The sequence below is a fragment of the Nylanderia fulva genome, unplaced genomic scaffold (genome assembly GCF_048542155.1).
Source record: "Nylanderia fulva isolate GAGA-0341 unplaced genomic scaffold, ASM4854215v1 Scaffold10, whole genome shotgun sequence".
NCBI lineage: Eukaryota > Metazoa > Arthropoda > Insecta > Hymenoptera > Formicidae > Nylanderia > Nylanderia fulva.
The window spans coordinates 3,468,277-3,492,277 of NW_028189193.1; the positions used below are offsets into that span (position 1 = coordinate 3,468,277).

Sequence of the window (24,001 nt, forward strand, 5' to 3'; positions counted from 1 at the left end):
GAAAATTGCAATTCATATTATTCGCAAAACTCATTCGACTCCGGGGATTGCCAGAAACTCGGTTGCGCGCGATTGAGCTTTCACTCTTCAACCGATGTGCGCCAATATAGAAGGCCGTCCATCATTTTCGAGCCTCGGTTTAAATTTAACTCGTTTAGTCAGACATCAATCTCAATGTGGACAATGTACAAACACTTCCGACCTGAACTCCAGTTAGTCGTTATGTAACACGTTTTCACGTACGCATAAAACACGTACCAGATATTTCGCACTAGATAGAAATTACTATCCACGAAAACAAATTTAAACTTAGATCTATGAAATATTTTAAATTATATATAATATATTGAGTCAATCTGATAAAATATAATGTCAGTAACTCATAAATAACTAATTAGTCATTTAGCAATTAGATAAGTGATCAATTAGCAAAAAATTGTAGCAATTTTAATTATAATTATTTATTGTTTAATGTATAATACATATTATGTATACTATACTGTTAACAATGCTATATACACTGTATACACTTTTATCTATAATAAATAATTGGTAACTGTAATAATTTCTAATTTTTATGGATTTTTTGAAAAATTTCATAGAAAAAATATTTATAATAGATAGATACTAATAAATTTTCTGACACATAAATATACATATAGGCACGCAAATATGGCTGCAATAACTTTGAATACAACATGATACTGCACCTTACAAAAATAGTATAAAGCAAAACTTTTGTATATTTACGTATTCACGAAATAAATAGAAATTTCGTCTTATAAATTGCATATTAATATACACATTGCGAGACGTTTCATATGACTTGACTTAAGAAATTAATAGTAATTCTCTCTTGGCACAAGCAAAACACATTTTAAGTTTTTTTTATTCTCTTTAATCTAATTATTCTCAAATTTTCTTTTGGCACGAGACTGCGCATATTTCATAACTTATGTGAAACAGTTTCTACATATTCAATTACTTATCTAACACAGCTTTGTATATCTTTATATATTTCAGATATCTGTTACACATATATAAATCTTAATTTTGATTACTTGCTCATATTGATAATGCTAAATTGCTTTTACAATACGTTTTAAAGTGTAAAAATAAAATATATACACATAGGCAAAATTTATATATGATTTTCTTAAATCATTGATTTAAGAAAGAATTCTAGAATATGTTATAATATGAGGTAGCGCAATATTTCTTTTATGTAAAAAAGAAGTCTCTAGCTTACCAAAGATCCGCTCAAAGCTTTGTCATGAAAATCGAAATCTACGATTTTAGAGAGGACATCCATACATATATATAATATACATTTATAATATGCAGTAATTATTTATCCTAATGCATGAAATTGCGTGTTTACATTATGTAAATTTTAAACACGCAAGAGAAACTACTATTAGTGATTTGACAGTACTTGTATATCACGTACATGTCTCTGTTAATATTAACGAGCGATTTAAGCCAAAGAAAATCCCAGTACATCCTCCAACGAGTAGTCGAACAACTTTAAGTCTAATTTGTACAGATCTGCTAGTTTACGAAGTTGCTTGTAGCTTAAAGTAGAGTAATATCTATCTAATTTGCTCGATGTCGGTTCGCTGCTTGATGGTTTAGCTGGAAAACTAATGCAAATAATTATTTTTCAATAAAATTCTCAACTCCGACATTTTTTATCAATTTTATTACTCTTTGTCATTATTGTCGCATACTTACTTTATAGACGTGACTCCTATCCGTTCGAGAACTTCTGTCGCATCTTCGACCAAACTCTCGTATTTACTTATGAGATTGTAATTAACTATACACGGTTGGCACAACTCGTATATCGATCTCCAATGTTCATTTCGAGTTCCATTCTCAGAATCATCGGTGACAAAATCGACAAACTCGCGAAACGTCACATCATCGCCATTCTTTAAAGACTCTTCGGTGGCGTTCGACCTGTATTTCTAAGTAAATAAAAATATATCATTAACATACAATTTAAAAGCCATTTATGTCTTAATATTAAGTTATTTCGTCTTCATTTGACTATAAAGTCTGTCATTAACGGTTAATACGTTAAAAGTAGGACAGTCTGCAATTAAGTATGTAATGATATTCCAGGATTCCGCAATTATACGGTACTTCTAAATATGAAATTACTGAAGAAGTAAGCATTTAGTACTCTCTTGTAAGGTCTGACTTTTTGCATGTCAATTCACGCAATCCGCGATATAACTTGCTTTACAATAATATAAAGATTTTTGAAGCATCTCTATATGCGCTCAAGTTTATTCGCTAAGATTTATAATACTCTGCACATATTCCAAAATTCTGCAAAAAATTGTGTCAAATTTAAAATAAGTTGTTCTTTACTTTGACAATTTTCTTGCCGAAACGGCTCTGGAAATATTTCGCACTTTTCTCGTGTTTAGTCTCGAATTTATTTCGATAAGCCGATAGAAGCCTTTCCAGAGGATGTCGCACGACAATCAGCTTGTCATACGTCGCCAATTTCTTCTCTATCTCGGGCAAGGTGTAATTGTTCAATCGTTGAAAAGTACCCGGGGAATGAGCCTCATCAGCCGGTATTTTTAAAGGATCATTACCGGGCCATTTTCCGGTCGCGATCATTAGTACACGCTTCCAATTTGTGCAAGCTACCTGAAAGAAAAATTGTTTCGCTTTAGAACACATATGCGAGAAAGTAGTTTTAATATTTTCCTTAAATATGCAAATTAATCTCTATTATTATTTTCACAAATTCTTACAGATAATCTCAATAAAAAATTAATTTAGCACCTTTGGAACATAGCAATAGAGCAATTCATGCAATTCGTCCACAAGGATATTTCGGAACGATTCTGGATTTAACTCATCATTATCGGCCTTGTTACTCTCAAGCTCACAGTTATACTGAAGTCTTTCCTGTCGCTCCACCAAGGCCGATCTGGCCAAAGCGTTTGGCCCTGTCCACGAATAAATGTATTTATTCGGCTCGAACGATTTCCTGTCATCTTCATTTACAATAGTTTGCACGACGTTCGCATTGTTTGCGTTTGCGATCGTTTTCCACGTAAAGATAACGACGAAAATTATCCTCCACATTCGACATCCTGTCATCGTTTTCCTTTGTCCACCACGGGCATTGAACTTCTTCCAAAAAGATAACACTATTTTATACATCTTTTTATTTCACAAAAGCAACATTAGAATATATAAAATAGTTTTATGAAGTCGAAGTGTTAGGTATATTTTCTGTGTTATTGTCAAATTAAACAAATATATGTAATTAAAGCGGAAAAATGAATTTTTTGTGTTAATGTCAAATTAAACAAATATATGTAATTAAAGCGGAAAAATGACTACTATGATTAAATTAACGATTAGCTTGACGAGTGAATGAGATAACATCGACACAGATGAAAGGCAACTCCCACCCTTTCAGAGAACTTTCACAATACGCACGCGATAAAATAACCCAAATAAAATTTATACATTTATATTAATGATACAAAAAATTTTTAAATATACAAAATATTTAGGAAATATGTATAATAAATACTTTATATAATTGCGCAATTATATGTAATTAAAGTAAATTATTTATTATAATTATTAAATAGAAAAAATATTTATAGTCAAAAAGATTTTAGGTCTAGATAATGTATATGATATTTTACCATACGTTTCTAAAATAAGAAAACAAGCATGTTTATAAAATTTATATATAATTATTAGCAATAAAAAAGCTAAGTAGGTAGCTGCAGTCATCGATGCGGACATGAAAACCTGATTTACTTAGAACAGGAAACGAAGAAAATAACAAAAATCAACAATTGCTCCCAATGATAGTCTTATTTTCACGTCAATTTCCAAGCTAATTTTTTACACGATTAGTGATTGACGTTACAAAAAGTAGTGTAATTATTGTTAAACATTTTTGGAGAGATATATGATAACATGATATATTTTTCCTTATTTATAACTTATTTGTGCATAGTAACATACATTGCGTTGCAAAATGTATTTTTTTTCTTTTTTTATAATTTTTTTATTTTGTATCTTTCGTCTATTAGTGTCATTGATCGCATTTTTTTTTCTTTGATAACAGACAGTGAGGAATGAATGCAACTACTTTGTAGGTCAATGTTACGGTCACAGCACAAGAAACGCAAGTATATAATCATATTACAATGCAGACAAAATCATTTCTTTGATATGCGTGATTATACTTAAAAAACCGAATTACGAAAGTAGGCAGCAATTGTATTTTATATTTAGAATTGCTTTTGAAAAAATTTCAATGTAATATTGTTGTGCAAAATAGTAGCTTGAAAATTGATTATCTTCTTTGAATACAAAATTATTCTTTTTTATACAAAAACCTGGCAAGAAAAGAAATTATTTAATAGACATCGCTTTTTGAATAGACCTTTAATAGACTCGTTCTTTTTTTAAAAAAAGAGAATCTCTATAAATCTATCTTAATCTACTCAAAAAATGACGTTAGAATGAAAATTATTACAATGTAGTTAAATTATATTATGTTAAATATTATTGATGACTTTACACTACTTTTTGTGAAACGTAAAGCAATCTTATCTGAAATGTAAAAATAACGATGGAATATCATATCAACGTCAAATGACAAAGTTCAGCCAATCGATATTTTGTTGGAAAAAAAACGAAGCATAATCGCCTGATATATACTTGTAGAAAATACAGGTGCAGGTTATCGCATTTCACGTAGATATATTAAAATCGAAAACGTAATGTAACGAAGATAAGATAAGATCAGTGAATTAAACTGATCGAATTGTTAAAAAATGTGATGCGCGCAAAAGTCAGTCAGGTTATCTCAATTCACAAGCCTGTAAGAAAATTATAGTAATTCCCAAATAAAAATAGGCTGATCGAAACCGGCTGCGGCGGATTTTTTCTCTTCCTAAGAACTATCTTTCGACAAAACTGGAATGCTGCCAAATATCGGATAAATGATCAGGTAAAGATTTTAGATCCGTTCGTTGGAGAATGTACTCGCATGATTCAAACCGGATCGAAAATCAAACCGGACGTTATTGTAATTATATTTCAAAATTTGGTACGCCACATGCTATGCATGTAACAGAAACTTAAATTAAAATGCTTTATAACACGATATTTTCCGTGTCTCTGTAATAACATACTAAAATAAAAAAAATACTAAAATACTAAAAAAATTAATAAATAAAAAATAAAATAAATAACTACAATAAATATTAAAATAAATATGAAATATTTGACTTACTTTTTTCGTAATTCAGCATACGATTCGACCAAGTAGATAAAATATCTTGAAAGCCGGAGGCAAATTCTTCGAAGAGTATCGTTCTTCAACACTTCATGAAGATCTTGATCTTTCAAAAAATAGCGGCACGCCGATAGATTAATACAGACAATTTTTCTCGAGTCAAAAAAATTTTGTTAACTAACTGGAGCTCTTTTAAAGGGCACTTTTCCGCAACTTCAAGCGGAAAGAACGATAGCGACGAAGTGAACTCGCGCTCGACGATGCGAAACGTATCAGCAGATACGTGCACTGTGAAAAGAACACGGAGTGGTCAAGCATCCGATCCGAGTAACAGCCAGTGATCGTCTTAGGTCGCTTAGTAAGCCCTCAGGAATGAAACGAGGATGTGCCGGTGTGTGAGGTGAAAGAAGCTGCGCGCGCCTCCACTCTTCCGTCCTCGTTCTCTTTTCGGTTGTCCTGGATCAGGTAGTCTTTCTTTAATCCGGCTTCATATATCCATGAACTTCGTTCGTTCGTATGTGTACTCAAATAAACCAAAGGCCTCATAATGTAAAATCATACAATGCATAATTGATCAGCTCGTTGAAACATCTGACCTCATGACAAACTTCCGTCAAGAATATATTACCGATTATCATTTTTAATGTTAACGAGTCATCTTTTTTTTTTTTTACAAAATGGCCGAAGAATTTATTTAAATAAAATGAAATAATTGGACACTTTTGTCTTTTAAATATTTTTAAACAAACAACTCATATTTTACATTGTCTTAATTTATGTACTTAGACCTTGCGCTTTGACAGATTATCTCTGACATTTCCATCTCTTTGCGGTTTACTTATGCCCTGCTTTCACTTTTATGTCATATGCAAGAATCATATTCTTGAAAATGTTTTTCTGCTGTACAAATAATCACACGCAATATGATGTAACGTGTGTTGCGTAATTTACACGAGAACATCTATGCCATAGTTATTTTATATTTTAAAATTGATAACGGGCCGTTAATTTATCTCTATTTATATAACAGAGAGATAATAGAATATTTTATGTACGATATCTGAAAACTGCAAATAAGAATTCTAAGAATTCAAAATTGATGTTTCCTTACATTTTCCTCTTTCCATATATGGCAATATCAAAAAAACGTTCAGAAGATGAAAATATCTTTAGGCTACAAAATATCTTTGAAATTAAATATCTTAAGGTATCTTTGGGATTTCTTCTGAACGTTTTTGGATATATGTATACATATGCTGTATGAGAAGTGAAAAGATCGAGGAATATTAACTTTCTATTATACTAAAAAAAAATTATTAAATTAATAAATATTTATTTCAATACTGCCTAATCAATCATTTATTTGAAATAAATAAATATTTATTTGTTTTAAAAAGAATTTTCTTATAGCAAATATTATTAGTTTCAAATCAATTATTTATATATATATATTAAGCAGTATTGAAATATTCATTAAATTCAATAAATTTTTTTTCAGTGTAGTTATTAAAAATTGTAAGACTTTTTGAATAAACTTCAGAAACTAAATGGACAACAAAATTAGGTTTTTCAATTAATTTTAAAAATTTAAGAAAATTTTAATATAAGATTTAGTTAAATATATAATATAAAAAGTGAAAATTTGTAATGAATGATGATCGACATATATTTCTATTAATAATAAATTCCAAATTGATCACAGAATTTATCATTAAAAAATTTTTAAACATTTGAATATTGAAAGATATTCACAATTTTATAATATTTATATTTCATCAAATGTTTGTAAATCTCCAGATTATCCATTATCTCCAGATAAGTGAGTTTTGCAGCTATAACTCATACGCTCTAATGGGAAAATAATAGTTGTAATAGTTCGTAGCAAACTCATTAATAATACACTCATCTGCTACTAAATTATAGATCATAATTGCTGTTAACTATATTCATAAAAGTCGACGCTTTGGAGAGCAAAATGTAGGTCAACGAGCTTTATCATTGGCTAACAACGCATCGACATGCGAGTCTACATGCAGTCACCAGCGAAATTGTTGAATCATTAATGAGATAACTGCTGTATCGCAGTCTGCAAAACGCATCTAAAAAGATTCGTTAGTTTCAGGTCATTTTCATGGATAATTTCGTTGTACGAAAAAATATTAATCTCAGCTCTTATTGATAAATCATTTATATATTTTATATTTATAAAATTCAAATGTTTAAAAGTCGAAATTACTTTTCGGCGTACACTTTGGATTGCGAATAAGGCAAATGATTGTATGTATATATAGCGGCACGAGATTCTCAGCGGAGAAAGCGCCGTGACTTCTCGACACTCAGCCGTCTGTACAATCACCAAGCGAAATGACTTTTAGTCTTGCTTCGGTCTTCGTTCTCTTCCAACACTCGATACGCGTAAAAACGTAGACGATCGGCATCGATAGCGCACATAAATATAATAAATAGGACATAAAGGAAGAAAGGCAGCAGCGAAGATTGGATAGATAAAGGTATTATTTAAAAATTCCGGTAAAGGGAACGGCCGATTACTTTCGCAACGTTACCGAAATATTTAATGTAGTTGGGTAACACAATCTCTCGTGAAAATCTTGACTCTCGCGAATGTAGTATCTTTTCAAATGGTGACTTCGCAAAAAGTGCAAAATTCGAAATTATTAATCGTGAACAACTGTCACAAACTTTAAAATTAAAATTTAATCAAACGCGGTTCTTTTTTACACCGCAAATCTGAAATTAAATTGATAAAAATATATTTAAATATATAAATGAGAAAACTTGTTAGTTTTCAAAAAATTATTGCAAATAATAACTTTGTGTTATGTCGTGTATTGTGAACGTTTCAATAATTTAATTTACACACAAAGCAATTGCCTACAATCATTATTAAGTAACAAGTTCAAAATACGGAGCATGATGTTGCATAAAACATATTGCATGAGTATAAAATGATTTTACATATAAAATTGCATTATTAATCTATGTAATTGAGACTATTGGCAATCGAGATTGTTGGCACTGAGATATAAACAAATCAGTGAACATTTTATTAATGAATGCAAGACCGTCTCGATGTTATTATCATGAGAGGCAAGAATTTTAAGTAAGACTTAATCGGACATTAAAAAGGAAAAAGTAAAACTTTTATTACTGATATATAACACTTGTATATGTATACTGAAAAAAATGATTAAATTAAATATTTATTTACTAAATATTTAATTCAATACTGCCAAATGAATCATTTATTTGAAATAAATAAGTATTTATTTATTTTGAAAAGAATTTTCTTATATCAAATAAATATTTTTCATATCAAATCAATATTATTAGTTTCAAATAAATGATTTCTTTGACAGTATTGAAATAAATACTTATTCGAATATATCAATAAATTTTTTTTTTCAGTGTATGCTTTATTTTTTTATGTAGTCACTATTTATTTCTTGATATACCAAAAAATGTTTACCCTCTGTATAAACATTTGCTGCTAGAGAGTTCAATACTGCCGTTCTTAATAATTCTCAATGATTCAAGGAAAGTAAGAAATTGCAATACTGAACTGACAGATTTCTCCGGCGATGAATTTTTATGTAGGGGGCATAAAAAAGTTTATTCCTCAGTATGCAAAATGCTCAGAAAAAAATTGATAACTATGTAAAAAAATCAAGTAGAAATGTACAAGTACTGTATCCCTCAATAATAAAAGTTTTCTTTGTTCTTTATTGTTCATTTTTGATGTCCGATCGGACCTTACTTAAAAACACGCCTCGTATATTGCTAGCTATTATTAATATTTGCAATCACCTATTTTAAGTTTAAAAAAATATAATTCGAAATTTTACATTTATAATTTTTAATTTTATATTATAGTGGAAAAAGAAATAAGAAAGCTATTTTCCATGTGATTTTGTTTTAGCATTCTTATAAATAATAAATAATTATACGTAATACAACTACGAAATAACAAGAAAAGATGTCAATGCTCATGTCAATAGCGTTTTGGTTGTTAGTCAGCTTAATTATTTTTTGGATTTTACTTGGACCAGTTACGAATGTTCTGCGTTCTCTATGGGAAATTATTATGCAAATGTACAATAGAAAACCTGTCGATTTAAAAACAAAATTTGGCGAATGGGCTGGTAAGTACAATAAATTATTTATTAGAAATCTTGTAAAAGAGTTTTGTATTTTTCAAATTTAAATTATAATTAATACCTTTGTGTGATCTTTAACTTTAATATATTTTAATTTATAATTTTTTCACTTTTATACAACTTGTTTTTACATAGTTTAAAAAAAACCCGAGAGCAAAGATAATTTCCTAAAAAAATACAAATTTATTATATATTTTTTTATAATTATATAGAAATATTTATTAATTAAGTATTATAAAAATAAATTGTGGTAAACATAAATATTTTAGTTGTCACTGGCTCAACTGACGGTATTGGCAAAGCTTATGCTAAAGAATTAGCAAAAATAGATATGAATTTGATTTTAATTAGCAGAAATTTAGAAAAACTTAAATCGACGAAAAAAGAGATACTACAAATAAATTCAAAAATTGAGATTAAAGTTATAGAGGCGGATTTCACTGAAGGAGAAAATGCTTTTCTCAAGATTCGTCCTCAGTTGCAAGATGTATCCATCGGCATACTAGGTATAATTAAATTTATTTTAATTATAATTATTTAATAATAGTAATTCCGACCTTAACGAAGCGTTATTACTCAATATACTACAATCGTTATTTCAAAAATAGAAATGTTTTTCTATTTTAAGATTAATTATATAATCACGCTAATTTCTCTTATTATAATAAATAGTCAATACGATTTTAATATTATATTCTTTTTATAAAATATACATTCCATAAAAAAATAAACTTTTGTCATGAACAGATGCATTTGTATAAATGCAAATAAACTTATTTCAATTAGAAATAGGTCATGTTAGTGTGTCCGGAGCTATTAAGTATGTGCGAATTCCACTTTCTTTCCCAACCTATCAAAGATTGAAAGAGAGAGAGAGAGAATTCCATTCTCTCATAGAACGGAATATAGACGAAATAAAAGATTCATAAAAAAAATAATGATTACATAATAACGTTTTTGCAGACGATGCTTGAATAACACTTCTTTTTACGCAATCAGATATAATTGAATTATATCTCTCTCAATTTTTTTTCTTTAAGTCAATAATGTGGGTAAGCAATATGAATATCCCATGTACGTTGGAGAGGTACCTGAGATGGAACTGTGGGATATTATCAATGTAAATGTGGGTGCGACTACGTTAATGACGCGACTAGTCATCGGACAGATGCAGCAACGTGGACGAGGCGCGATTGTCAACGTCTCTTCCGGATCTGAGTTTCAACCTTTGCCGTTAATGACGGTATACGCCGCTACAAAAGCGTATGTAAAGAACTTTTCCGATGCACTCAGAGCGGAGTACTCCAGATACGGCATCACCGTTCATCATCTGTCGCCTCTTTTCGTCAGTACCAAAATGAACGCGTTCAGTCATAGGCTTCAGGTAGGTTAAATCAGTTACAATAATATTAAAGTGATTAAAGTTTGTTTAAAATTTGTGTATAAAAAAAGAACTTATCTTTAAATTATTCAGAGTTCCCTACAAGTTATAATTTTATATTTTTATTTCACACTCTTTATTCTACTCTGCTTGCTTTCCCTTAATTAAAATTATTTAAATTTTAATGTACATAAAAATTGCAGATTTCAAGTCTATTTGTGCCTGATGCTACAACTTATGCAAGAAACGCTATTGCAATTCTTGGTAAAATGGATAGTAGTACTGGATACTGGGCACATAGTATTCAAAAGCTCTTCACTTTAATACCGCCTGTATGGTTTAGGACGAAAGTTGGACAAATGATCAACGAGAATTTAAGGCAAGAATATTTCCAACAAAAAGCACAAAAAGATTACTATAAAAATTAGTGTATTGTTACACATTTTTGCATTTTTTAGAATAATTTTGTGAACTAATATACATAGAATAAGTAACAAATTAATTATTATACTCGTTTTTAATATTAAAATTATTTTTAATATTAAAAAGAGAGATAATAAACAAATATATGAAAGTATAGATATATAAAAATCGACAATACACAGAAAGAATTTTTTCTTAAAATTTACCCTGAGAATCATAGTAATCGTGGAACAATATGGTATTGGAAGAATTTTATAAAAGTTTCTCTGATTAATATTTATCACAATAAACGATATTAATATCTACCACAATAAGATATAAAATATGTTATATTAATTTTACTATATACATATAGTAAAATTTACTATATACATATTAATATTTTTATTGTGGTAAATATTAATTAGAAAAATTCTTATAAAATTCTTTCAATATCATATTAATTGTCTCATGATTTTCAAGGTAAATTCTAAAAGAAAATTATTTCCATGTATAATTAAGATATCAATATATTCTTATGAATAATATGTATCATATATTCAACAAAATCATAGTTTGTTTTTTATAGAACATTGACAAGCAAAATAATTATATAAAAACTTGCTTCACTGACAATGAGACATATACGGAAATATATATTACTATTCATTAACAGTATTTTAATGATTAGTTTATTAGTATTGCTTTATTAGCAAATTCAAACTATCCAATATAATTTAAATTGGTTTACATTTATTATTGGTTTACATTGATTACATTTTGGTTTAGTCAAGTACATCTTATAAATAAGAATCATTTAAGAAAATTGTTAAAAATTATGTATTGATTTTATTGGCAAACTTTAGTTTCAAAATAGAAACCAATAAAAAATAAATAAAGAACAAACAATTAAATTAGCACAAACAATTTCTTAAAGATAAGCACGTAAAAAAATTAAAAGTTTCCCAAAATATTATTATACCAAAATTTTTCATTGGGATGCTATAATAATACATTTGTTATATGATCAGAGAAAATTTATACATCTTGGCATTTTTGGAACACTATCAAGCCACATTTAATATCGTCATCAAAATTCAAAGCATAGAATTGCATTAGTCACAATTATTTGTCGATTTTAATAAAATTCCTATTTGATAAATGTTAAATTTGTATTACCTTTATAAATTGTCAGATCAAGAATACAAAATAATTGTCTGACATGCCATAGTGATTAACAAAAAGTGATAAAATTAAAAAAACAATTATTTTATATTGTTTGTATTATTTGTCATAGTAATGATAAATAAATTTAATTTTTTTTCTGTTTCACGTCAATAAAATATTTATATAGCTTTGATAAAATTGTTTATTTCATGCTTGTTTAATTTTAATAAAAGAAATAAATTTCTTTTAATCAATAATGTGTGTTTTATTTTGTGGTGTGTATTGTATGTAAAAACACTAATAATTAATAATATTGTAATTATTCTCAAATTTATCATTTCTATAGCAATTATTATGATATGTTCGATGCATAAATATATATAAAATACATACACAGAGCCTATTCTGTGACGAGATAAAGATTTGAGATAAATACATACCTAAGAAGAAATAACCTCGCATCTTCGATCGCATTTCAAGCCGGATAAAATGACACTCGATACATTCCGCTTGAATTCCTATCTCCAAATCCCTCGTAGCGACTTCAATTACTTATATCTATTTCACTAGACACTCCCGAGAGAACCGAATAAACTGACAAATGCTTTAATATATCAGAAATAAACTTTATTCTTACGAATCAAGCGAGCAACACTATACGCGAATATCGCATATCGCCATATTTGAACAGTATCGAGATAACTCGATCGAAAGTCTCGATCGAGAGTATCGATTGAGAGTCACGTGACTGCAGTATACGCGAATATCGCATATCGCCATATTTAAACAGTATCGAGATAACTCGATCGAAAGTCTCGATCGAGAGTATCGATCGAAAGTCACGTGACTGCAGTCGCTAAATTTTGGTAGCAGCAGTGTCGACTCTTTCTTTTCCCTTTTGTTATCCATATAGCTCCATCTATATATCTTTTACATATCTATAAATTCGGCGAATTTCTCGAATAAAATCCTAATTGGTTATCGTACAAAAAATCCCAAAAGTTTCCCGCCAAAATCAGTATGTGTCAAATAATACACATATTATTCTAAGAATAATAATTAATTAGGAATTTAGTAAATGAGTCAATATAAGAAATTTCAATCTAATAATTAACTATTACAAGAAGTCTTTAAAACTCTAAAAATTTATTATGCAACAGCTGATCGATATAAGCTGCGCCGCAGAGATCATTAGCCTCGTTCGAGAGAAACAAGGATAGATATATATTCGCGAGCGAGTGAAAGGCATTCCGAGGAGGAAAAAGTCACGTGACCCCCTCGATCGAAGAGCGAGCTGACGTCAAGCAAGCCGAGTCGACCAATCGCACGCCCACGCGTGCTGACGTACGAGAATGCACGAGCGCGATTGGTCGTTCGACCCGCGTCCTGCGTCTCGCGGACGAGAGAGGACGCTCTCGCGGCTCATGACCCAGCATTCTCTATCCATGAAGCTTGCAAGGAAGGTATTAGGGTTTTTTCAACGCTCAAAATACGTGCAAGATGAGTTCGTAGTTTAACGAAGAGCTTGCACACGCAAGTGTGCCGACAACCCCCTAAGTAATCATGGAGTAAGTAAAATACAGCCTGTTATTTGATAAAATATCTGTATTCCGTCTTAAAGTTTCTCGTGTGTGCCACTAAAGAAACCGTGGCCATCTTGTGAATCATCATATCGAACGTGAATCATTGCGACATGACTTTACCATGCTTTCTTACATAAAAAGATTTCTCGTCGCCGAATTGTGTTTTACGTTAATATGTCATCTGAATATTCGTGTCGCAGATGCGTTATTTGTCTTGAACTCGTCGAGATATGTTGCCAGATGATAGCCTCGCATTGCGTCATGACGCGACATGGAGAATTTTGTTTATAACATAACTGTTTAACATCAATATAATTGGGATGTAAATAAAAATCAGCTTCCGCGATAAGCGCAATATTGAATATTACTTTCGAAGAACTGGGTATTTAAACATCTGCACAGTCACTGCTCATTTTTTTAATGTAAATTGAATTTGTGTGCATAATTCTATAAAAAAATAATAATAGCAATAATCACAGAAAAAATATGACAAACAAAAATTAACATTCTCTTTAAAATTAATATACATGTATATGAGTATATTTGTATATATATATATACATATATGTTATTTAGATATTTATAACGATGTGTACTATGTATCTGTATTTTTAATCTTTCTAATTGTATTGTTTTTACATAAAATTTTATTATTTCCAGAGCCATAATGGCGCTCATTACGAGCTACGTCGCTAACCCGACACAAATTTCTTTTTATCATTCTTTAATACCTCTCGGTTGGATTTGCTTGGAAAATGTCATCCAATCAGGACCAGAAAATGAAGTTGTGGAAGGACGAGCCGGTGTCTCCCATTGGGGGAGACACATCGTTGGATATTGAAGATTGGCTATTCGATGATAAGTCTATAGAATTTCCTAAAAATGCTGTGGAGCCTGTTATGTATGATGATAATCCATCCCGTGCACAAGTAGCAAAGAAATTTTTAGAAGAATTGGACGAATATATTAAAGAAGGTAATTGTTATATATGTATTTTCTATTTGTTTTAGTACAATAATCTCAGTAATAATATTTGATGATATTACATTTTACATTCCTTCAAATGAAAGATTAAACGACAGGAATTACATATATACATATGTTAAAATGTCTTCAGTGTTATCAAACACATACAAGTATAAAAAATACCTTGTTATTATAGAATATAATTAAGATAAACGAGAGTATAGAAATTTAAGAAGTCATGTAGAAATCTTATCTCTCAACTTCTTATCTGAGAGCAAGAAAAGTCAGAATTGCAAATGAGAAAATAAAGGAGTAGAAGCAGTAACTTTATATCTTCTGTTATACAGAAATAATTATAAATTTTATTACTAAAAATATAATCTTTTTTTAAATAACTTTTTTAATAACTTATAGTTGTGAATTAATTATAAATTAACAAAATATAAAAATCTATTATTGATTTGAAGGAATGTAAGAGAGAGAAATATGACTTTTAATTTTGGATTATCTAGAATTTTGTATGACATACATGATTATAGTTAACTTTTTTGATATAATATATGAATCATTTATAAAGTTTTGCATTTTTACATGATACATTTCAATTTTAATAACAAATGTGCTTTGTTATAAATTTGGAAGTTTTCTTTAAAGAAAAAATGTTAAAAAAGTAATAAACACTTGATAACAAGTTTTTAATTTTCAAATATTTCTGTAATTAATAATTAACAACGTACGAATATAATTTTTAAATAAATTAAAGCTTTAGTAAAATTTGATAGAAAATGAGACAAAAAATATATATCCTAGTTTATTATAGTTTTTGGAAAATATTCTACATTCAACATTCAATATTTTAGAGCAGTATTAAGAAGTTAAACTTACATACAAAATTCTCATAAAATTTTTTTTATTCTTCTTATATGTATAAACATTGATAAAGATATTTCTTGTTTTCTGAAAAGTATAATCTATTAATAAGCATTGAGTGACTTATCGAAATAATTAAAGGAAAATAAAAAATACATGATTTTATTCTACAATTTAAATATAAATTATAAGCACATTTTATGCTGTATATATAATAATGCAAAATATTTATATAATATCTTCAATAGTACAAACTATAATTTTAGTAGGTATACATATAATATGCATTATATGAAACTACTATGCAAGCTCAGAATTAAATCATACATGTTTTTTATGATCATAATTACACCACAATTTACACTCATTGGTAAAAATATGTTACTATACTATATTTTCACTGAAATATTAATTGCCGTTGTTATAAATACGACTTAACAGGGACAGCCGCCTCATAAATTAGCAATACAGTATACTTGATACTCCGAAGGAGCAGAATAAAAAAAAGTTGCTTTATGCTACTGAGGGAAGAGAGACAGAGAGAGAGAATACATACTTCACAATCTCCACGCGGGCAAACATAATCGAGAGCAAATTATAACGGAAAAGGACAGCAAAAGCGCATATGAACGCATATTAACTTAAGAATTGCCTACTTTTCACATTTTTCCGTGTTGCGCAAAAAAAATGTGAAAACTGGTATTTTCGTTCGATTTCGTATCCCCCTATCGCTTTCATTCTTTCTCGCTTTCTGGTACCATTCGATACACGTATCTCTTTTTCTATCTCTCTCTTTATCTCACTCCTCTCTTTTTTTTCTACAAAAGAGAGTGGGACAAACTGGTTAACCTCTACGCAAATGGCTTCAACTGATAGGGGGGTGACGACGTTGTCAGCCGCGAGATTGAACGGAGGGAGTTGGGGCGACAGAGGGGAAAGTCCAAAGATAAGCGGGAGTCGTACCGCTGGCAGTAGACAGACTAGCGAAGTACGATTTATACGCGATCACCGTTCACTTAGCAGTCGTTCATTCGGTATTTAATTCTCCACCACATCTACACAAGCTTCGCCGCATCTCAGTCTCGTGTGTGAATCCTATCGCGCGTGTTGAAACACCTGGTCTTGTGCGTTCAAATAATATCTCAATAACCGAAAAACGAGGTCTCCACCTGCGATCTCTAATCGGTCCTCGAAAAGTCCGCCGGAGAGAGTGTTTTCTACATCTGTCTCCTGACAAGTAGAGCTGAAGCAATCCTCGCTCGCTTGTTCTCCCGAGGAAAGCGTAGTGGGAAGAAGTGGTTCATTGAACGTGATCGCTTTAATTAGCGAAAGCGCGTTGTATCTTTTGCAATCTCGCTGATCTCGAAGATCGAAAATCTTCGGCATCGCTCATCCTCTGAGGATCCACCGACGCAGAGACAGTAGGATTTCGCGCGAATTCGCGTATTGTGCGGATCATCGTCATCTGGAGGAAGCGCGGGACCGATTATCACGAAACATCTGTGCGCTAACTCGAGGTAGCGCGAGACGATTCATGGGCATCGTCACCCGGACAGGAAAGGCAGCGCGGTGCCGATAACTCTACGAGACTGGCATCTCTAAAATTGACCCGGGAAAACGATCCAGCGTCTCGATGGTGGAGTGTACTGATGTTATATAATAGCATGCAGTTCGCATATCGCTACACGTGGAATCGAGAGATCATCATCAACTCCCAGAAGCTCGTCAAAAGACGTTGACTGCTGACCAAAATCCGAATCACCATTGCATGCGGGAGGATCGCGCGCGTCTCTCTTCTACGTCTACTTCATTCTCGCTCACAAATTGCGACGAGCCGTCGAAGGAACGATCATATTGGCATCATCGACCTTTCCCAAAGCTACGCTAGAGATACACTAATACTACTCCGAATCCAACAATCTCCCTCCTCCTGAACGAAGGAAAACAACCGGGTTACGCGTGATTATGGCTGCTTTATGTTATAGTGGTAGGTTTCTTTTTTATCCTCTGCTTTGTCCCACTTTTCCTTCCTTCCTCGTTCAACGTTTTACGAGTTATTTCAAATCCGATACGCAATGCGATATTTGGAAATTTTCGGAGCGAAGAAGGGAGACGAAATATGCCATCTGGACGTAATTTAATTCTATGTTAATTTTTATGATTTTAGTATATCTATAGTATATTTTTATGATTTTAGATGTACCTTTTTTTAAAGAAATGTAAATAATAACGAACTGCTTTCACACAATGATAAAAAGATGTAGCATTTTTTAAATATTTAACAATTTTTTCTTCCAAGAAATTTTGTTCTACAAAGCTCAGTTTTAAATATGATTTACATTTACATGAACTTTATTTCTGACTAAATGTTTCCTTTCTTATTTTTTAAGGGTTCTACTTATGCTTTTTCAACAATAAATTATTTATTCGAGTACAGCCAGATGGCATTTTCTTCTCGTATATTCAACAAATTTTATACTCAGAATTTCTGTATTTAAAACCATAGGAGAATTTTTTTCTTCTTAAATAAATCAAGAAAATTTTCTTGAAACTGTCTCTTCGCAGATTTTGCTTTCAATTTCAGACTCTGAAATTATAAATTAAATTACAATTATTAAAAAGTTGAATCTTACATACACACATTACATAAAATTGGATACTGGCGTGCGCAAAGCGCGCGCTTGTATTGTCTAATTTTATAAATAGTAAACTTTTCATTTTCTAAACTATTTCTAATTATTTTTTAATTATTGGTCTTATTATTTTTATATAAACGGGCGGAGTAAGAAAACATATATATATATATATATGAATAAGAAACATATTTCACATATATGTATGTATACTTTTACCATATATACATGTATACTTTCACATATACATATTTACATATATAAAAGCAATTGATAAATATATATGAATATTATAAAATATATGTATATTAACATGATGACTGCATACATATATACATATATAGAATTTCTCCAAAAATCTATAATTGCAACATATTTATATTTTTTTTTTTATAAGAAATGTCACGTACTTGACGCGTGACAACTTTGTATATATACAAATAGTGGGGAAAATATTCTGGAAGGTTCCGAAAGGTTGCTTTTACACTTAAACGTTGGTCGTATTTACACTTAAATACTAGCTCGATATTCGATCGCACGCAATATTAAAGATAATAGTAATTGTGAAAAGTAGATCAATTTATTGCGTGTATTAGCAATATGTTATCAGTGATATGTCAAAGAACCGTACACCTGGTCAAAAGAATTGTAAACGTGCTACGTCGACGGACAATGGATCAGTCTCATAACGTATTGTTATCTGACACTGCCACAGCTTCTTCCTCAAGCGCAGACAGAATCAAAGGCAAATATTTCAGTCTCTTTCGTTGTTCAGGGACATTCTGTATCTCTTCTTGTTAGCTCTCAGACGAAATTCTAGACTCTTCACAGAGACTCTTACGTAAGATGAAAATAAATGATGCTATGCCAAAACCATACAATCGCGCATATATAGGAAATACATCTTGAGAATATTATCACACATTCCTAAAGTAAACTTCTTTTTCATGATAGATTAACAATAACTTCCAGACATCATTTAAATTATTTATCCTCTTAATAAATTATTAGCTCGTTCATTATATAAAATATGTTTTCTTCACAAAACACATTAGAGATTAGAAGTGGAGATATACTGCTGCAAAGTCAATGCAGTTTATAATTGCACTTATTGTATGTGTTTAGGTCATCGCACTTGGAGTCGATTTATTTCTTTAGTAAAAGGGGGAACGTATAAAAGTTATAAGAATGAACAATATTCTCTTGTTGCGTTTGCGATATGCAAGCATATACCACGAAAAAAAACATGAAACTATTATAAATAAATCTGCGTATGTAAATTAACATACACATATATTTCGAGTTCATATGTGTATGTATTATATAATACATGAACATATATATACATATAAACTCGAAATATTTATTATATATCATTAATCTTTCAATTTTCAACTTTGCAATGTTTTTCTCACAAATCTCTGTTTTCGTAAAAATTCTTTGTGTCTAGTGCTTTAACATATGATTTCCAAATACAGAGAAATGTTCTTATCTAACCTTCTGCCCTCTGCATTTAAATGAAGATAAGCCATCCAATAGCTGCAGATCAAAGTTTCATAAGAAAATAGGTCACGGCTGTCTTAGAGAAGGCGAAAATTAACATAAAAAAGGCATGTTTTGTTAAATGCATATATAATCGCATCTCCATGAAGACAGCGTTTCCGGAAGAAAAATAGAAACGCATTGAAATACTTATCTAATTCTACGCATTACACACTGAGTTACCACGTGCGAACTCATTAATAATTTAAAAAAATAGGAATATAAAAAATTTTTTTTTATTGCATTCGGAATAACAAATCATCACAATAATCATAAAGTTGATCTCGTTAGAAGTTGAGGAGATTGCAAATGAAAAACTTATTTTTCTAGTTAAATCAGCAATGTCCATGAAACTGTGTATATAATGTATATATATATATATCAATCCGCCACACCTATTTATTATTCATGCATGTATATATCAAGGCGCCACACCTACTTATTGCATATTCCGACAACAGTAGTACTAACTGTTAACATATCGACAGATATTCTAATGTTTTCTAATTAAATCTGTATTTATAAAAATTATCACGTCGTAATAAATTTTTTGTTTTTTTTTTTGTAAGAACGATGCAGTCACGTTCAATTAATCTCTTTCTCTTAATAAGTATGCCTTTTTTCTAAAATGAGGCGGGAAAACCCGCGGATTGTGTTCCGATCCTTGATGCTATCGAGAAAACACGGAAGAAGATGGATAACGTAATATCTAAAAAATATTATACGTAAACAATCTAATATCGCGAAGATCGATCACTCCTCGACATATTGCACATTTACCACTCATTTCTACAGACATGCAAATTGCCTTATATTATCGAGTAACAATGCGCACATTACCAGGAAATATAATCGCCGATATGATTCATTCACAAAGGAAAGAATACATCATGAGAGGAGAAGTCGTTCGCATGCTTAACGCGCGAGCTTTAACTGATATGTGATGTCAATTAGAAATAAAACGAAGCGCGTTTCTCGATCTCCAAGGCGCCATCGTGACCCTATAAAAAGAATTGCGCAATAGTGTTTACGCAAATTCTGTCCCGTGGAATGTCGAAACGAAAACTACGATTGCTCGTTCTACAATCGAATCTATTGATTAAATCTCTTTTTTACTTTTGCAGAACCCTTCGCGGCTTGGCTGGAGGAAAAAATAGATCTACCCATATTCGAACAGCTGCCAAATCCCGAGAACAGCCATAAATCATCGATCGTCTACGAGACTATCGTGAAGCATCAGCAGCAGGATAACACTCAGACCCTCTTGCAAGAGTTCGAAACAGTTTTGGGAGATGTCGAGGCTTGCCATCATCAGATCGTTCCGTCAACCAGCTCTACGCTTACTCCTCCGCAATCACCCCCTCATAATAGAATCAACGTAGACACGCAGCTGCTGGTCACCCTGCAACCCGTGCCTGCGCAACCTCTGTTTGCCGGCGCTCATTCAATATACAACGTAGTTCCAGCGGAAGAGCCACTGTACGTGAATGATACATCTCGTGAATGGAACGCCGAGGATATATCGTTGAGTCCGCTCGGCGGGGATGTTGCGAATGAGTTGGCGGTGGTGGATGAGTACGTTCGCTCGCACACCAGGGATATTCCATCACCTTCGAGTCCGTGCACTAGCTCCGGTGGCAGTTGCATCTCGACCGAAGACTCCACTGACGATCCCGACTGGAGCTTTGAACCCGAAAGGAAAAGATTGAGCCAATCGGTTCACGAATCTTCGAAACATCGCTCTAAACCCTATTCCCGTCCGTCTGTCGAAGACAAGAAGGTGCGCAAGAAGGAGCAGAATAAGAACGCTGCTACACGTTACAGGCAGAAGAAGAAGCAGGAGATCAAAGAGATACAAGGCGAGGAGCGCGAACTCGCGGATCACAATGAAAAGCTGAAGAATCAGATAAATGATCTGCAACGAGAAATAGGGTATTTGAAGGGATTGATGAGGGATTTGTTCAAGGCTAAGGGTATTCTTAAATAATCCATTCGTCAAAAATCTGTCAAAATATCGTCATTGTATACTTTACTTAAGGTCTGTTCTTTTGGCTGACCTGACTGCACTAGTTTAAAGTTTATCTCTTTCCACTGTGGAGTAAAAAAAATAACCTCTGAACTAGTGCAACCAGTTCAGCCGAAAAGAACAGCAGACCTTTATTATTGAATATATGTTAGTTTTAATTAGATTTTTATGTGTTTTTTTACTAACTCTATTTTACAATCGTACTAATATTTAACGGAGTAATTACCGTTTTATATATTATTTTGCAATTTTCTTACTTAACATCTATTTGTCAATTATACATGTATGTGCAAACATGTGTATTGTTCAATTTATATATATAATATAACCACAGCTTTTTAGGAAGTATATAGATTTAACGTTAGAATAAATTGTGTATCTCGATCTAGTAAAAGAATGGTCCAACATCGGCAAACGCGGTGCGTTAGATAATACGTGTAAATTGTTGGAGTATGCGGGTTTCTTGAAGCTCTAACGAGAGGGGAAACCTGTTGTCTCTACGTACATTCCACGAGTTATCTAGCATACCTCTCTCTCTCTGATGCGAATCTTTCCATTCCGATTAATTTTTATTCTTTATTGCATAATACTTTCGTATGGCAAATTATGTAGTAAATAATAAATGGGTTCTACAAAACAAGCGACAATGTTATTTCCATAATTTAGATTTGTATTTTAGGCTAATAATTTTTTTAGTGTTGAAATAGAGCTGACAAGTTATTTTGTTCATACAATCATATTGATAACATATCTAATATAAATGAACACTATATATTAGATTATTTATCAGACATTATATTTTATTTCTTTGTTAACTCTGATAAAAAGAACATCGGCGACAAATATGTATCGGTTAATCTTGTATTTTCGAAGTGTATAATATTGTGTAAAGCTTGTATATGACATAACGTATAACGCGTGAAAATGGTATATGCTTTCTGTTAAATTTATATTTTGACTTATCGATTAATAATGTATTTAAACTAAACAAGTTAAAATTCTGAAACAATTTGAAAATAATGTCCTTATTTTTATTGTGACGACAAATTTAATTAAAGATAAAACTTAAAAAATTTATGTGAGCTCTTTTTAGAGCTCAAAAATATACTATACAAAAACTTTTTTGAATAAAATAATTTATATTTGCATTCGGCTATTTAATAAAACAGCTGTCTAAATATATGTAATAAAATACAAGAGTTCTGACTCTAAGAAAATAAAACAGCTGTCTAAATATATGTAATAAAATACAAGAGTTCTGACTCTAAGAAAACCAATCAATTAGCCAACATTTTTTTTCTTAAAAAATGACACCTCTCACTTTACTGACCGACATAATTTTATTGTTTTTTTCTTTACTCGAATATTTATGAATCTATCTTTTTTTTTTTTTAAGTTGTACTTATATTCTATTTTTTTCTCCCTTATAATCTCCGAAATTATACTTGTTTCATTCTAATTATAAGTACAATATAAACATAGTTCATCAAGTATATATAGCTTATTCATCAAATATAAATATAGTTAATGCAATATAATTATTTATACGTTTAAACTACTTTTTGTTTTGTATACAAATTCAGACTTTTTATTGAAGAATCTAAAAAGGTGTTTTTAAAAAGCCTAAGCTTCTCTTTCAATGACCCTATAAATATCGCAATAAGAAAAAAAATGACAAAACTTTGGTAAATTCTCTTTCCTTAACTCTGTCAATGACAATATTGGAAACAAAATAGAAGACAAGCCGGTTAAATTGACGTAGTAATTTGAAGGCGTTCACGACATTACGAGGTAATAGCATCATTTATAAAAAAAAATTATACGAAAAAAAGTGACTCGCTCCTAGATATTTACAAGCTATTAAATAAACAAAGTTATCTCTTTTTTTTATCAGTTAAAATCTCGCATGCTAAACGCGAATTACAAATAATTTATGCTGCATTTCTCGGTTTTGACGTCA

General features: G+C 30.8%; 3 protein-coding genes across 6 annotated transcripts; 2 read left to right on the forward strand and 1 right to left on the reverse strand.

Annotated features, from left to right (window-relative positions):
- Positions 1–500: 500 nt before the first annotated feature.
- On the reverse strand, positions 501–6,169 carry LOC114931904 (carbohydrate sulfotransferase 11). Of its 2 annotated transcripts, none has more exons than XM_029304052.2 (5): positions 5,294–6,169; positions 2,806–3,156; positions 2,380–2,667; positions 1,735–1,970; positions 501–1,643 (listed from the first exon to the last, which is right to left on the reverse strand). In XM_029304052.2, the coding sequence occupies exons 2-5, from the start codon at positions 3,124–3,126 to the stop codon at positions 1,478–1,480; spliced, it is 1,011 nt and encodes a 336-aa protein (XP_029159885.1). In that variant the 5' UTR covers positions 3,127–3,156; positions 5,294–6,169; the 3' UTR covers positions 501–1,477. The 2 variants fall into 2 exon arrangements, with proteins under 2 accessions (XP_029159885.1, XP_029159884.1); XM_029304051.2 differs by having other exon boundaries at positions 2,806–3,159.
- LOC114931905 (inactive hydroxysteroid dehydrogenase-like protein 1) lies at positions 5,633–12,678 on the forward strand. Its single transcript, XM_029304053.2, has 6 exons — positions 5,633–5,761; positions 7,588–7,806; positions 9,234–9,456; positions 9,741–9,977; positions 10,512–10,855; positions 11,056–12,678. Exons 3-6 carry the CDS (start codon positions 9,291–9,293, stop codon positions 11,278–11,280), a joined length of 972 nt encoding a protein of 323 aa, XP_029159886.1. The 5' UTR covers positions 5,633–5,761; positions 7,588–7,806; positions 9,234–9,290; the 3' UTR covers positions 11,281–12,678.
- Positions 12,679–13,835: 1,157 nt separating this feature from the next.
- Positions 13,836–23,318, forward strand: crc (bZIP transcription factor crc). 3 transcript variants are annotated; one of them, XM_029304187.2, is made up of 3 exons: positions 13,836–13,989; positions 14,665–14,979; positions 21,140–23,318. In XM_029304187.2, exons 2-3 carry the CDS (start codon positions 14,760–14,762, stop codon positions 22,000–22,002), a joined length of 1,083 nt encoding a protein of 360 aa, XP_029160020.1. In that variant the 5' UTR covers positions 13,836–13,989; positions 14,665–14,759; the 3' UTR covers positions 22,003–23,318. The 3 variants fall into 3 exon arrangements, with proteins under 3 accessions (XP_029160020.1, XP_029160023.1, XP_029160022.1); XM_029304190.2 differs by lacking the exons at positions 13,836–13,989; positions 14,665–14,979 and adding an exon at positions 17,493–17,827; XM_029304189.2 differs by lacking the exons at positions 13,836–13,989; positions 14,665–14,979 and adding an exon at positions 19,045–19,218.
- The last annotated feature ends 683 nt before the right edge of the window (positions 23,319–24,001 follow it).

What these genes read in the sequence shown, in the direction of transcription:
- LOC114931904 (XM_029304052.2), bottom strand. Translation starts at nt 3,126, where the DNA reads ATGACAGGATGTCGAATGTGGAGGATAATTTTCGTCGTTATCTTTACG. An exon ending in TCGGCAAGAAAATTGTCAAA is followed by an intron (nt 1,971 to 2,379) that starts GTAAAGAACAAC and finishes TTATTTACTTAG; the next exon opens with AAATACAGGTCGAACGCCAC. An exon ending in ATAGGAGTCACGTCTATAAA is followed by an intron (nt 1,644 to 1,734) that starts GTAAGTATGCGA and finishes TATTTGCATTAG; the next exon opens with TTTTCCAGCTAAACCATCAA.
- LOC114931905 (XM_029304053.2), top strand. Translation starts at nt 9,291, where the DNA reads ATGTCAATGCTCATGTCAATAGCGTTTTGGTTGTTAGTCAGCTTAATT. An exon ending in TGTATCCATCGGCATACTAG is followed by an intron (nt 9,978 to 10,511) that starts GTATAATTAAAT and finishes TTTTTCTTTAAG; the next exon opens with TCAATAATGTGGGTAAGCAA. An exon ending in CGTTCAGTCATAGGCTTCAG is followed by an intron (nt 10,856 to 11,055) that starts GTAGGTTAAATC and finishes TAAAAATTGCAG; the next exon opens with ATTTCAAGTCTATTTGTGCC.
- crc (XM_029304187.2), top strand. Translation starts at nt 14,760, where the DNA reads ATGTCATCCAATCAGGACCAGAAAATGAAGTTGTGGAAGGACGAGCCG. An exon ending in GGACGAATATATTAAAGAAG is followed by an intron (nt 14,980 to 21,139) that starts GTAATTGTTATA and finishes TTACTTTTGCAG; the next exon opens with AACCCTTCGCGGCTTGGCTG.